Source organism: Dromaius novaehollandiae, chromosome 5 (genome assembly GCF_036370855.1).
Source record: "Dromaius novaehollandiae isolate bDroNov1 chromosome 5, bDroNov1.hap1, whole genome shotgun sequence".
Lineage (NCBI taxonomy): Eukaryota > Metazoa > Chordata > Aves > Casuariiformes > Dromaiidae > Dromaius > Dromaius novaehollandiae.
In genome coordinates, this window is record NC_088102.1 from 25,730,581 (window position 1) to 25,744,904 (window position 14,324).

The following is a 14,324-nucleotide window of genomic DNA, read 5'->3' on the forward strand; positions in this document are numbered from 1 at the left end:
AGGTACCTCCGCTTTTCCCCTCCACCGCCCCCCCGTGGCCTCGGAGGGCCGGTCCCGCAGAGCCGCTTGAGTCCCGCGCCCGTTGGCTTTGCGGAACTCGTGCTTGAGCGGCTCCGTTGTCGAGGGGGAAGGCTGAGGTGGCAGCGCCGAGGCGCCGCCCCTCCCTGCTGCCGCGCGCGCAGCGGCTCGCCTCTCCCCGCCCCCGCGCTCGGGCGTTTCCGCCGGCGCCGGCCGCGCTTCGGCACCGCTCGGCTCTTTCCGCCGCGGCGGCCGCGCCGCCCCCGCAGCCCGGCCCATGTCAGACGTGCTGGCCGCCGCCGCCGGCTCCCGGTTCGAGCCCCCGGCGGCCGGGGCGCCGGGCGGCCCCGCGGCCCAGGCCAGCGAGCGGCGGCCCCGGGCGCCCGCAGGTACGGGGCGGCGGCGCCGCGCGGGGGCCGGGGCCGCGCTGGGGGGCGGCGGGGCGCCCCCGCCCGGGGGCCCCCGCGAGGGGTGGCGTTAGCGGCGGGCGCCGCCTGGCTCCTGCTCCCGCAGCGCTCGGGTCGCCCGAGGGTTGGGCGGGCGCCTCAACTAGGGCGCGTGAAGTGTTTCCGTCATTGGGCTGGGCAGCAAGATACGCGAAAGCAAATATTTTCGTTCTGGTCTCATGCCCGGGAAGAATGCTGTAAGCTTGCTTTTATTGGCCGTTTTCCTTGTTTCTTGGGGAGAGGTCTTGTTTCTAGGGTCGCCTTTGGTCTATGCGGAAACGCGGTACCCCTTGCGAAGAACCACGCAGTCCTTGGGTAACGCTTAAAAATGGGGTAGCTTGGCTGCTGGGGGGGTAGAAGCAATCTGTGGTGTCTAGGGGTGCCCTGCTATGTACATCACCTGCTCTGACATAAAACCTCTGCAGCCAGTGACTTACGGGGGCTGTCAGCTGAACTGTGACTTGTGTGCTTGAAAGTATGGCAGCAGTTCCCTGTGCTTATTTCCTGTAGGAAAAAGGGCAAGGACTGAGTAAGCTGTGGATAATATGGTGGTTTTCCTTGTAAAAGAGGCCCCTTCCAGTCCAGAGTAGGAATACGCTGGTTATTGAGTCTCTTCTGTCAACTGCAGGCCTGATGCTTTGTGCCTGGCTTCTGGAGGTGTCTTCCAACTCTGAACTACCTCCGTGAAACAGCTAGCGACCGTAATAGGTATTTTTAGAGAGCTGTAAAATCTGGCACTTCTTAATGCCTAGTTCACTGCCTTAACGCAATCAGACAGTGGGACTGTAGAGTACGTGCCGCAGTCGTGTGGGGACAGAGTTTTCCCAGAGTTTGAGAGACTCGGGGAAGACTGGGAGCCTCCTTTAGACAGTCTCGTTAGCAGTGACCTACGAACATCCGTGTGCTCAGTACGCTGTGGGAGCCAGTGCAGGGTTGCTTTCTCCAGGGCTTTGTCAGCCCAGTTTTAAATGATGAAATTTGGCCTTGTTCTTTACTCTTGAAGCTGGGATTGGTGGTTTCTGAAAGAACCCTCTTTCTGAGAGTGGTCCTGTACCAAAAAGATTTTTTTTTTTTTGGTGTGTGTTCCCTTCTTAAGGTCATTAGAGACTGAAATTCTTTTTGTCCTGCAAGGAGACATGAAAAGCTTGTTGGCACAGCTCTTGTTTCCACAGCTTTCTGACCTTATCAACATTTGGGTGCTGGCTGTAGTTTGCCATCCTGTCTGCTTATTTTTAAAGACTAAAAGTTATTTCACCTTCTTTTCATATATTCTACTTATTGCTAGAAAATGAAGATTCAACCCAAAAGACAGAGCCTGCAGATCAGCCAGTTGATTCTTTGGAGTCCAGTACTTCACGGTGCAGGTAGGAAAATATTTTTATCTGTTGTGACCCATGTGCATGACAATTTGTTTCACTCCTATCACCTCCTGTGTCTGGCAGTTGCTTCAGTCTAGGTGGAGAGAAAGGATTGGAGACTGAACTATTTCCTTTCAGACAATATGTACTGGGATCAGCATAGGAAGAGCTGTTTTTATAGGCTTATGATTGTTTTAAAGCTTATAAAATAATAACGTGTAGCTCATGGCTCAGCTATTAAAACGACAGAATCATTTGGGTTGAAAGGAACCCTGAAAGGTTATATAGTCAAACCTCGATAAGAGCTAATAAATTTTTGACAGGAAATTGCTCTCTCCATTCTGTCTGAAGGATGCTTTAATTATTAAGCATTCTCACTGTGTATAATCCCGGGGCAGCTGGGAGAGAAACCACCTTTTGCTGTTTTCTTGACAGTGTTTTTTTTCTTCACCCTTTGTCTTCCATATCCTTGTTCTTCATTCTGTCCTTAATATTACTGATACACCACATTATCAAGTGTTTGGCTTGTTATCATCTGTTTGTTGGGCATGTGGTACTGGTGGCCCAGTCATCAGACTGGTTACAAGCACTAACACTGTATGTGTGCTGCGCAGCACACAACTTCAGAAATGCGTGAGCTGAATAGGTGAGGCATTAGGTCACACCACTCAGTAAACCACAGCCTTGTTAAAAAAGATAAAAACAACTTATTTACTTAAAAAGCAACTGAAGATCATCTTGTCTGAATGCTAATGAAATTTTGTATCAGCCTTCTTGACTCCAAACATATTTTCTTCCATCTCTGTTTAGTACGTCCTCTAATTTTCTTCAAAGAAATTAATACAGACTGTGAGCAAAAGGGCCAAAGCAGATGCCAGATACTTGTGGATGTTATGAGATAAATTTGTTTGTTAGATCTTCTTTGAAGGGAAGGGGAGTCATCTAAAAGGGGCATATGAAGAAGAAGAATCAGCTGAACTTTGTCTTTGTAAATCTGCTTATAAAGTTTGTACAGCTCTTCTTAATCTTTATGTAATACTCGTGAGCTTCAGTGATGTTTGAAGAAAAAGAAAAAAATCTCAGGCTGTCAGATCCTGTGTTGGTGGGGAACCTTTTGAGCAGATATATACATGTATGGTAGCGAGTGAACAAATAGCCCATCTGGTGTGACCTTTGTTAAGATAAACAGCAAATGTGGTGGAAGATGATGATATAGAAGTCCTAATTTGTTTTGGACTGCCAAAGAAACAGTTAGGAATCACTGTAAGAGCTCTTCCTTTAGAAAACTGTCCCCTCCAAGTGTTCCTTCTTTTCATCTGCCATCTATCTGCTGGCATTTTGAGTATCCTAACATGCAGCTCATTTGAGCTGTTCTTACAGACCTTCTGGTGTATTGTGCCATTTCCAGGAGAGGAAATCGCAGCACTGAGAGAATTTTGTTAAGTAAGAAATGGCTTTATTTCAGGATCCAGCCTCCTCTCCCCACAGGAGTACAGATCTGGAAACAGAAGCCACATCTGCCCTGTTCTGATCTTCTTTGTGGATACAACACAGAATGCATCTGAATTAACCTATTTCTGTTTCTTTTTTTTCCCCTTTTAATTACTTATTTTAAAACTATTCCACACCATATTCATAGCCTGCCCCTTTGCTAATCAGACTATTTCTCATTCCTAAAAGTAAAAATTTCAGGAAATGTACATATCTTTTGTAACTGCTACATTCTCCTGTTTCTGATCTTTTAGACTTGGGCAACTGGTATTGGTTTTGTACTGCCATGAGAGGAGTGGTTTGTGTCTCAAAAATGAGACTGTTTCTATTCTTATTAAAGACTAGGTTACTTCTTATGACAGTTTCACATAGTACCTAAGAGTATGACAGAGGAAACTGTTATGACATGCATTTAAATTTGTTCAGGATAATAACTCTTTCCAGCAATAGACAGCATGCAGCAATTTTTTTAAATAACAATTTAGAAAAAAATCTTCAACAGACAATGAATACTAAGGATGTTTCCTTTCATGTTTTTTCTTTTCCTGCTGTGTAGCTTTATTTTTGTTTTAACATCTCCATCTCCTCTTGTCATAATGCAGTGCTTGGACTTCTTCTACTATTATTGTGCTGCCATTGCACAATTTATGGCTTGCTTATTGGTACAGCATATTGAATATGATAGAGATGGACGTGAGTGTCCCCTTTATCTCTTGGGTTTGCTAATAGGAAAGACATGGTGGGCCACTTGAATACAAGGCATTTTCAGGATGGCTTTCAAAACTGCTTTGAATTCTTTCACTGATCCAGCTGACCTGTGATAAGATATACAGATGTCATATAGTGGCTGGCATAGAAGATGTTGTCTTTTCTTCAGCAGAAAAGTTACTACTGATTTCTGCACTTAGTATAGCATTAACAAGCTAGCATGTTGTGAGGGGAGTGCTGTGAATTACTGCTCTCTAAAGGACAATAAATAGGGAATGAGCTCACTGGAGTTGCTCCCTCTGGCTAGCATGGAAGGAAGATAGGGCTGCAGATGCGGACAGAGCTAGAGTGAAAAGAACCTTTCATTCCAGGTGGCAGGTACTGGTTATAGGAAGCTTGTTTCCCTCAATCCATTTGAATTTTAATCCTGGAGTCGAGTGGTTTCTGTCGTGGCTGTGGTCTGCCACTTGTGTCCTGAGTTTAAGTACTGAATTGAAATGCTGTCTTCCTCTGAGAGGCTGCAGATTGGGTCGCTTGCACAGGATTTGAAGGAAGAAGATGGCACTTTGGAGGACCAGAAAGTAACTGAATTAGAGGATAAACTGCCTGACCAAATCCATTCCCCCAAAGAGGTAGGTGGGGTCTCTTTATGTCAAAAAGCAAGGAAAGGTACAGCAACATTTCTTCTGTCCTACTGCTGTGCTTATGGCTGTGGGACTGAGGCTTCAGGGGCTGTGTTGAGACAAAAATAATATCAACATAGTTTCAGTTATATTTCCTCTATACATGAGCAGGAGGAAAGAGCTGTCAGTCTGCCTTGTAAAATTCTTATTGTCTTTGCTCCCTTGCTGTTTTTTGGCTCACTAAGGCTTCAAGGTTATTCTCACCTTCTACCTTTTGTCTGGGACTTCTGGGAATTCCCTTCTAGTAGATTTATCAAAGAAGGAGCTGGAGAGATTCTGCTATTTTTTTTTTTTTTTTCTTGTGAGCAGCCAATTCGTTTGCATTACAGATACAGTCAGGAAAACCTGCACAAGTCGCACCTGGCTCAGGAGCTGTGTGTTTGCATATATGAGGAGAGAGAGTTGGCCCTGCTAAACCAGGTGAACGTTTAACTAGGACACAGCAAATGCCAGTGCCATTGTGGCTGCAGTAAGATGCAGACAGAGCTGAAGGGCTGTCCCTGGAGAGAGAGCGTCTTGGGAATGCTTTGAGAGTAGTCAGCTAAATTTGGAAGGCTGTTGCTTTGCAAGTGATGACAATTAACTTTGAGGTAGATACCCAGATGTGCCTGTCCAGAGAGACTGCCTCCTGGGGAGGCCAAGGTGTGTGTAATATGTGACATCAGTGCGCCATTTGACTTTAGAGTTCATGGCCTTGGGGTTGTGGGGGAAATAAGGAAGAGACGTGCATCAGAGCCAGACAGTTCTTTCGTAACTGTAACAGAAGCTTCTGCAGGGCTGACTTGGCTTCAGAAAGATGCCAGGAGTACTAACCAGTTGTTTTAAATCCAGTTGAGAACTCTTGCTATGATGGTCTTTGTGACAGTTGTGTATGTGCCTTGTGCAGGAAGCTGTTGTTCGGATGACCAAGTACCATGTACCTCAAGGAGCAGGGGATATAGTCATGATTCAGTCGGATCACACAGGTGCTGTGGATATCCTTTCAGCTGACCTGGAGACTGCAGACCTCCTGGGGGAGCAGAGGAAAGGTGAGGCCTGAAAGGGAGAAACTTGTTAGATGACTCTGGGGTTGGTTTTGAAGCATCTGTGCCTGCCCTAACCAGAAAAGAGCAGAGGCTGTCTTGCAGGCACTACTGATTCCTGCTGGAAGTGTGGGCTTATGGCTAGCAAGTGGGAAAACTTCACATCCAAGGTTTCTGAGAGCAGGCTCTGGAATGCAAGATCCTTTTCAAGAATAGCTTCATTGTTTTCAGGTAACTGTCAGTAGTGAAAAGTGAGATGAGCTGATGGTTTTGTCCCTTCTCTCAGCTCAGCCTCCCCCTCTGGCTCCACCCACGACTTGGACCACTGAGAAGATGAAGGAATTCAAAGCCAAGATGGGAAAGGAGAAGAATGGCCGGATGGTGGTGAAGCGAGGCGAGGTGGTGACAGTCCGTGTGCCAACCCATCCAGATGGGAAACGTGTCTGCTGGGAGTTTGCTACAGATGACTACGACATTGGATTTGGAGTCTATTTTGACTGGACTACAGTTACTAGCACTGCCATTACTGTGCAGGTCAGCGAATCTAGTGATGAGGAGGATGAAGAGGAGGAGGAGGAAATTGAAGGTACCGGTGCAGAGCTTATAAGGGTTAACTTGTGGAGCTTATTGCCTTGCTACTAAGAGCATCTGTCAGATGATGTAATTTCCATCTCCTTTGTTTACTCAGCCCATTTGTTATCTCTGCAGCCTTTTCGGTTCTTTCTCGGTTACGCTGTGATGAGAAAGCATTTAGCATTTCCTGCTTTGGCGTATGTTAAAGGCTGTCCTTCTCCAAGAGCATTCTTAAATGGGGGGGGTCTGGTGTCTGAAACGAATCTTGCAGGGACCTGTTCTCTTTGAGGAATCTCCATGGAGAAGTGAATTGAGAATCTCCATGGAGAAGTGAATTGAGGACACAGAAACAGTGAGATTATTGCTAAGACCCTTCCCAGCTTTCTCTTGCCCCAAGTCAGTATCACTGGACGACTCTGAGGAGAACTTGTTGGGGTGTGTATAAAAGTAGTCAAGTGTCTAAAAGGTATCAACAGGGGGAGGAGGCCAGGCAGGCAGGTGGCCACTGTCCCATCGGTATTCCCAAAAGAATTGGTTTGCAGTGTGTTCATTGTCACAGTAAGGAAAACTGGACTCTGTGAGCAGAAGTCAGGGCAGACATTACATGTAATGCTATCGTAGTCAGCTTTTCTTATATCTGCATGCCTGTGGTGCGTTCTGGGCTTGTTGATCGTTTTCTAGACTGTCTGGTGGCTTAATGGGCTCTGGCCTATTTATTGTCTCCTCTCTCCTATTTAGGACTTGCCCCTGTTGGTGATGTGGAAAGGGGCTCCAAAAGCTATCTGCGGAACCGCTATGGGGAGATCATGCCTGTATATCGGAGAGACAGCCATCGGGAGGTGCAGGCAGGCAGCCACGACTACCCAGGCGAGGGCATCTACCTCCTCAAATTTGATAACTCCTACTCTCTCCTCCGCAATAAGACTCTGTTCTTTCACATCTATTACACCAGCTGAAGGAACGAGAGGGCAGGGATGGCAGGCAAGTAATGGTGAGCGTAGCAGGCTGCCACCCAGCCCTGGTATTCCCTAATGGGCACTGCTGTGTTACAGAGTCAAGGCACAATTCTGCCAGCTCTTCAGATACAGACTGGCTTTTCCCCCCACACTCCTTCCCAGCTGACCTAGTGAAGAAGATAATTGTGACTGCCTGATTGTCCACAGGCAGCTGCTCTTTTGGTAAAACCTCAGGAGGCCTGGTTTGTACAGGCATCAGGCTGTGACAAAAAGTCACAGCCAGTAAATGTCCAGAAGCCAGGTTCAGGTGGTTGTAGCTTCTTTCTGTTGCACTGGTACAAAATGAAGTCAAAATATTCCTTGATTTGTTACTGTTTTGTAAATAACTTTTCAGACTCTTCTGCTGCATCTGTGTCACTAGAGGGCGGCTGTTGGCCAACATGAGGCAAAACGTGACTGGCTGGTCACCTAACCACTGATAATCTCATCACTTACCACCACTCCACGTCACCACCAGCCAGTGCTTGCTTCCTTCACTTGCTTGTGTGGGGATGCAATGTGGCCAGTGACAGCCTCTGTTGCAGTGGCCAGGTCATGCTACAACAGCCAGGCCCCAAACGGTGCAGTAACTATGTGTTTGTATGGAGTGTGTGGTGGGGAGGTATACCTAGGGGTCCATAGAAAGATTTTCCTATGCATTGGGAATTGCATATTACATCTGTTGATTACAGGGATATGTTGGTGATTAAAATTCCACTGGTCACCAGGAGTTTTCTTTGTAATCCAGATGCGAAGTAGAAGACAAGACCTGCAATGCTGAATAAATATGAAATCAGCAAGCAGACTGGGATACAACCAATAAATATACGGTAGATGCTTCTTAATAGTAGCATGTTGGTTCACTGGTATTGCTGCCAGCTGGATAATATACTGTATAGTAAGGAAAATGCTCCGCAGGGAAGTGTAGCTGGTCAGCTGCTATTGCTGTTACAAGCTATTGTTACAAAAGAACGTCTGCTCAGAAGCTCAAAAGGTGTGGGATTTAACCAATCTTTTCTATAAAAGCTAGAATCAGCAAGGCCGTTGCTAATCCTCACCATGTGGTAAAGGACAGAGCTCCTTGGCATGTTTTGATGGCTAGCAGTGGCATTAATGATCATTTTCTGCTCAAGTGTTGGCAGAGTTGAACAAGGATTAACTTAATTCTTCAGAGATGAATTTTAAGTCACATTTATCTGTAACTCACTATAGTTAATTTTTTTATTTTAATACTTAATCGTTCTCTTTTTAAGAATACTGTCGTATTTACATTTTGATACCTCTTTGCAGAGATCCAAAATGGCTCTTTGCATGGTGATTCTAATAGAGTTCTAAGTTCTATTTTTAAATCCTCCAGGTAATGCACCTCCACTTGGTCTACTCCCTCTGTTGAGAGGGAATGAGGGACAAAATGATTTTTGGGTAGTTAAAACCAAAGACTTCACTCTCCTAGGAGGGCTGCATATTTCCTATTAAGGCTATATTTTAATGCTCTGCAATTTGCTCTGTAGTAAGATTCTTCTTTTAACTTCCTCTGCTTAATATTCACTGCCCCGAATTAATATTCACTGCCCCAAAGCACTTAGTAATTAAAAAAAAAAAAAAAAAAAAGAAAAGAAAAGATGAGGGAGAGAAACCTACAGTAAAGCAGTCCAAGCTAGTCTTCGCCAGCAGGAAGAGTGGAAATGCAAAGGACATTGGCTGGAGCACAGTGACTTTCTTGGTGAGGCAGAGAGCAGAATTGGTCAGGATAAGGAGCAGGGTAGTTGCTACTCTGGACCCTGAGATGGGGGAGAAAACAGCCTCCTTTCTCAAGGGAAAGAGAGAGTGAAGTAACTCAGCTAGGATGAACTGCAAAGCTGCCTTATTCAAGCAGGGGCAACTGTGGGAGAGCCCACAGGGAGGTAGAACAGCTGGGCTTGGTGTCTGTCCGAGTAAGGCGCTCTTTCATTTAGCAACCAAGTCAGAAATATTTGTTCCTTTATGCCCCTCTTGGGGGAGATGAAAGACCAACCCGTAGTCTTTGTACAGCCGTTGAATCAGGTCTGAGCAACTTGGGTAAGGCTCTCCCCTTTTCTCATGCTTTGGCTGTCAGGTTCCTAGGCACTAGGCAGAAAAGACACTTCAGTCTGTTTCTGACTGAAATGTCAGAACTTCCCTACTCCTTGACTGCCTTTGGTCCTTTGCTATATGCTCTGGAGGGCCCTGCATGCATTTGCTAGTTAATATATGATGCATTGTCTGGCAACCTGTCCACTTTCTTAGGTTTTATTTATGACAAAGGGAATTTTGACCTGTGCATACATCAGATATTCTAGAATTACTGGTCCTCAATTGCACAGCTTACTGCAGGCTAATGAGTTCACCAGTAAAAACTTTCCATTATATTGTGTCTCCCTATTGCTACTTTGGAACTCCTTCCCCCTCCCCATGCATCATAAATTATCTTTTGCTCATATTGAAGCTGAAAATACATTTTGTCATGCTGTTACAAAGTGATAAAGCCTGCCTCACAATTAATTTTGGTCACTCGTTGAAACAAGTAGTATGTACCAGTTATCAAGCCAATAGTGGGTTTAGCTAAGATAAGTTGCCCTACTTCTAGCTTTATGAAGTGTGGACCAACCTTTTTATGAGGCTCAGGTCACTTGTTCAGATCTGTCCCCATCCCTTAGTGTTTTTTTTTTTTTTTTTTAAACTAAAGCCAAATAGCAGCACTGAACATAGTGTGTCATCCCAATCAGATGTATGTGCTTGTCCTGAAAACACACTGTACCCATAGATGTGCCTGCTGCAGTGGAACAGAAAGGGTTTAAAGTGTGTTATTTCACTGCTTATGCTTCCCAGAAGTATCTGGTATCTCTTATAAACACAGAATAGTCTTAGGCATAGAATATTTCATTTGCAGGAAACAGAAGCTTCACATTTGTACAGAATAGTTCTCATTTTTGTTTGCCTTTTAATTTCCATGTTACGTGAACATGCTGCTTCTCTATTATTTAAATATCACTCATTATCCAAGCGACAACTTCTCTCTGGAAGGATGTATTGTGTTTATTCATTTTCTGATAAATCCAATAGCTTGGCTCTACAGCTTTGGTGATTAACAGCAGCCATTCCCATTCAAAATCGAAGACATAGTTGGTTCAAAGAAGTAATCTGCCTGCTTCTCGTGTATCCTTTTTTTCTGCCTTCTCTGTCTCTTAGACTTGTGTCTAATCCTGCTATTTGGCTGAAACAGGGTTGGAAACCATTCTTGTTTTAATTGGAGACCTGCAGAAATAGACTTTTGGTCTACATGGACAAATGAACTAAGAAGGCAGTTGCACTTTGGAGATGGAACTTGATTCTCTAGAAAGGAAAATTCCCTATTTGTTTCTGTGGAGGGAAGATAGGCTTTTAAAGTGTGCTTTTTCTCCCTGTAATTTGTGTCTGGAAATGCAAAAAGTTCAATCAGGGAAGAAGCTTTTTTTGCATTTTGCAAAGTGGTTTTTTATTTGTTTGTTTTTTGAGCTTGCTTTTATGAAAGCACAATTTTTTTTTTCCATTTTTGTTTTGAACATAAGTCTAGGAGTAAAATTTGCATATTCAACCAGAAACATAGGACAAATCTGCAGTGCAGGACTTGCATAAAAATCAGGTTATGTAATTGTTTACAATAATGGAAACTTTATAACAATCTGTGGGGCATTTTTTAATATTGAAAAGGTCATGAGCTACCCATCATTTTCTTTTTCTTTTTTTTTTCCTCTATAGGTATAGTGTAGCAGCAGAAGTTTATATTGTATGTGTTTCACTGAGGATTGAGAGCTAAAATTGCTTAAATCGGAGTCTGCTTGTACAGATTTAATTTACTCTCAAACTCTTTGGAGGTCTATAATATGGACTCATTTGAAAGGTTGTTGGCGTCATATTTAGGCTAGTTGCAAATTAATGTTTGAGACTATTTAATAGTTCTTCATTATTTGTAACAAGCCTTTTAAATGTACAGATAAGATGAGAATACATGTTTAGATCTAAGGGGAGAAAGAGCTTAGTTTTCTGACTTCAGGTGCTAAGAAGAAAGTTGAGTTACTGTGCAACTTAGTCTAAAAGATAGATAACCATGCTCCTTTCTTTTTTGCTTCGTGCACTTACCTCTTTGAAAATGTGTGTGCACATGTAACCTTCATTCATGGCCTGCAGTGGGTCAGTTACACAAAGCAGTTATTGCGGTGCTGGACCTGGTAAGGTGGGTTAGAGATGGAGGGGAACCTTGTCACATGGCTAGCTGCTGAAAGAAGTACCCACCCTTGTGGGGAATAAGGATAGAGAATGAATCCCTAAATGAGTTCATTTTTATCCCCATTGTTTATGTTCTTCCTTCTTGTCTCACCACCCTTACTAAAGCCACTCTACAGAGGATTTATCACAAGGTGCCTTAGGAACAAGGAGCATGTCTGAAACAAGAGCCATAGATGTCATTAATCCAAGGTATTTTTTCTCCTTGTTTCTCTGCCCTGTTTGGGTAGAGGGGGAGGCACCTCCTAAGGTCAGGTAAGGAGAGCCCCTACAGGTTGTTTCTGGAAATTAAAGCTGTTCAATAGACTGCCTTGTTGCTGAAAGATGAGTAGTAGAATGGAGTGTTTGAGCCTGCTGGTACCATAGGATATTTGCCTTTGAAAATTATATGCTGCTGTCAGGTATTGGGGAACACCTGAGGGCTGCTCCTTTTGATATGCTGTTGCCAAGCCTGAGGACCAGTGGAACACTAGCTAAACATATATAGCATTCCTTGTGGCCATTCATCATTTCCCCTAATAGGAGTGTCTGAGTTCAGCATTGTGGGCAGTGTGTGCTTATGTGTTGTGAGACTGAATGAAAGACCAAAGCAACAAAGAATTTTTGGATGTAAATGTGGGAGAAAAATGACTTTCTCCTTTTTTTCAGACCTGGGATAATGTTGGATATATTTGTCTTGTAGATCTAGTGGAACATCTGAATTGGTAGAATGGAAAATTGAGAACTGATACAGTTAAAAACGTTGCCTAATTAGACTGTGAAAGAAGCTAGGAGTTTAGCAGAAATCAAAATGATAGGTCACTTATCTAAATAAGTGGATTGGCAATAAATACTAACTAAAGTTTTAAAAGGTACATAAAACTTCAGAGTTCAAACACATGTTGTCATGAGGAGAGCTTTTTGTAGGATTATTCCACATTTGCCTCCAAAGAGTCTCTGGTACCTTATTCTGAAAAACCTGGTGCTGGCAGCAGTTGAAGACAGAACATCAGACTAGGTGGACGGTGAATGTGACTCCCCTTGGCAGTTCTGTATTCTGTTCTGAATTTTACATATCTCTCAAATACATCATCTCAAGAAATATGCCCTTTATCAGGCAGGGAGAGGAAGGCTTTTATGATTCTTGAATGAGTGCTGTCTAGTTTGAGCCCATCTGTACTGACGAGTCGAGTCCCTTGGGCGAGAAGCTGGATGCCAGCCATTTAGCTTAGAGCTAAGAAGGCTTTGCCAAGTAATGACTTTAAAGTTTAGTAGCTATTTTTAAAAACTTTAAATGGCTGAAGAGGGTCGCCAGCAGTCTCCAGGATGTCCTCATGACTGCCTGCTCTCTTCAGAATGAAGCAATCTGCCCTCAACTCACTGCTCCAAACTGCTAGTGTAGTCTTTCAACGGGGAGTGTCTTGTAGCTGGTCATGCCTTTCTGAGACCTATGTTCTTGTGAACTGTGATGGTTGTCTGTCAGTCCTAATCTATGTGAAGTGAGTGTATTTGATGTCCTGTAATTTCAAATTTGAGTTCTGTGTCACCTGCTGCTTTTCATCCTCCCAAGATACGAGTTTTAAATGGAGAAGAGGATATTTTAACAAAATGTAGCACTGAATGTCTTGCTGAATGGCACATATGAAGACTATATTTATAGTGTGCTTGCATTCCTTCAAGGCTTGGTTTGTATTGTTTGTTTGATGTGTTGTGGCTGATTTGTAATAGTGTATTGGAACCTGTTCTCTTTAAATAAACTTTTCACTATGCAAACAAGATCTTTATCTTCTGTTAAAGCAGGTGAATGTTTTCATATGAAAAACTGAACTACAGACTTCCTAACAAAACAAGAACCCCATTAAACTTATGAGCAAAAAAGAGGCAAATATTTAAAATGCACTTTGCAGAGTTCTGGACACTCTAATTGCTAATGGATGGGAAAGTGCTTTTACTGGCTTAGAGTGCAGGAGCAGAGCATAGCTCCTGGAAGCTTGGTCAGCTAGTCAGCTGCATTCTCCACAAGGGTTAGGAATGTTTGAAGAACTGGAGAGGAACGAGCAAGTTGCCAGGCACTTCCTTGTAAGTGACACAGGTGGAGTTATATTGCCTTTCCCTCTGGTGCTTAATATTGGAACTTTTCACCTCCATTTGGAGAGATTCCTCTACAGCTAACTGTTTTGTTACTTCAGCCTTAGATTTAAAGGATTAAAAACATCTATTCAGTTATGTAGGGAATAGATAGGGAATAGTGTTTGCCCTTCATAGTTTCCTTATAGCTGCTTGCCCATGGGCTTTCTCTTACTATGCATAAGACTGTATTTAAATAGCTTGAAGGAAGAGTGTTCAGGGATCATCTGCTGGACGAAATGAGAATTAATACCTGCAGCTTTAACCATCCATTCTTGTTTGTCCTGTTTGGAAACTCAGGACGAGTACTGAAAATATTCACCTGGCTCTGTTTTTGTGCTCTATTTGCTTGGAGCATTTCTGCAAAATAACTGAACAAGACCATTCATATACAAGGTCAATCAAAGGAATAGATGACCCTGCCATGTTAAAGATATTCAGTCTCTCTTAAGATAATGTCTTTGTCTTCAATGTTGTCTGATTGGCAACAGCACAGTTTTAAAGTTAGCATATTCATTGCTATGCAGAGGGATACACAGTGTAGCAAAGCATAAGCTGATTTTTGTAAACGGTACTCTACCATCCTCATGTCTTTTCCTGGTGAGAGACCCGATTGCTGAATAAGTCAGCAACCTTCATACCT

The 14,324-nt window shown here is 43.6% G+C and overlaps 1 protein-coding gene across 2 annotated transcripts; it reads left to right on the top strand.

Moving 5' to 3' along the window:
* The first annotated feature begins 131 nt into the window (after positions 1 to 131).
* On the top strand, positions 132 to 13,330 carry TMED8 (transmembrane p24 trafficking protein family member 8). 2 transcript variants are annotated; one of them, XM_064512257.1, is made up of 6 exons: positions 132 to 407; positions 1,750 to 1,828; positions 5,034 to 5,124; positions 5,591 to 5,732; positions 6,013 to 6,312; positions 7,038 to 13,330. In XM_064512257.1, the coding sequence occupies exons 1-6, from the start codon at positions 296 to 298 to the stop codon at positions 7,253 to 7,255; spliced, it is 942 nt and encodes a 313-aa protein (XP_064368327.1). In that variant the 5' UTR covers positions 132 to 295; the 3' UTR covers positions 7,256 to 13,330. The 2 variants fall into 2 exon arrangements, with proteins under 2 accessions (XP_064368327.1, XP_064368326.1); XM_064512256.1 differs by lacking the exon at positions 5,034 to 5,124 and adding an exon at positions 4,539 to 4,653 and having other exon boundaries at positions 135 to 407.
* Positions 13,331 to 14,324: the final 994 nt, after the last annotated feature.

Excerpts from the sequence above, each read along its gene's own strand:
- TMED8 (XM_064512256.1), top strand. The coding sequence starts at position 296 with ATGTCAGACGTGCTGGCCGCCGCCGCCGGCTCCCGGTTCGAGCCCCCG. Across the intron at positions 4,654-5,590 it reads AAATCCATTCCCCCAAAGAG|GAAGCTGTTGTTCGGATGAC; the intron begins GTAGGTGGGGTC and ends TGCCTTGTGCAG. Across the intron at positions 5,733-6,012 it reads CCTGGGGGAGCAGAGGAAAG|CTCAGCCTCCCCCTCTGGCT; the intron begins GTGAGGCCTGAA and ends CCCTTCTCTCAG.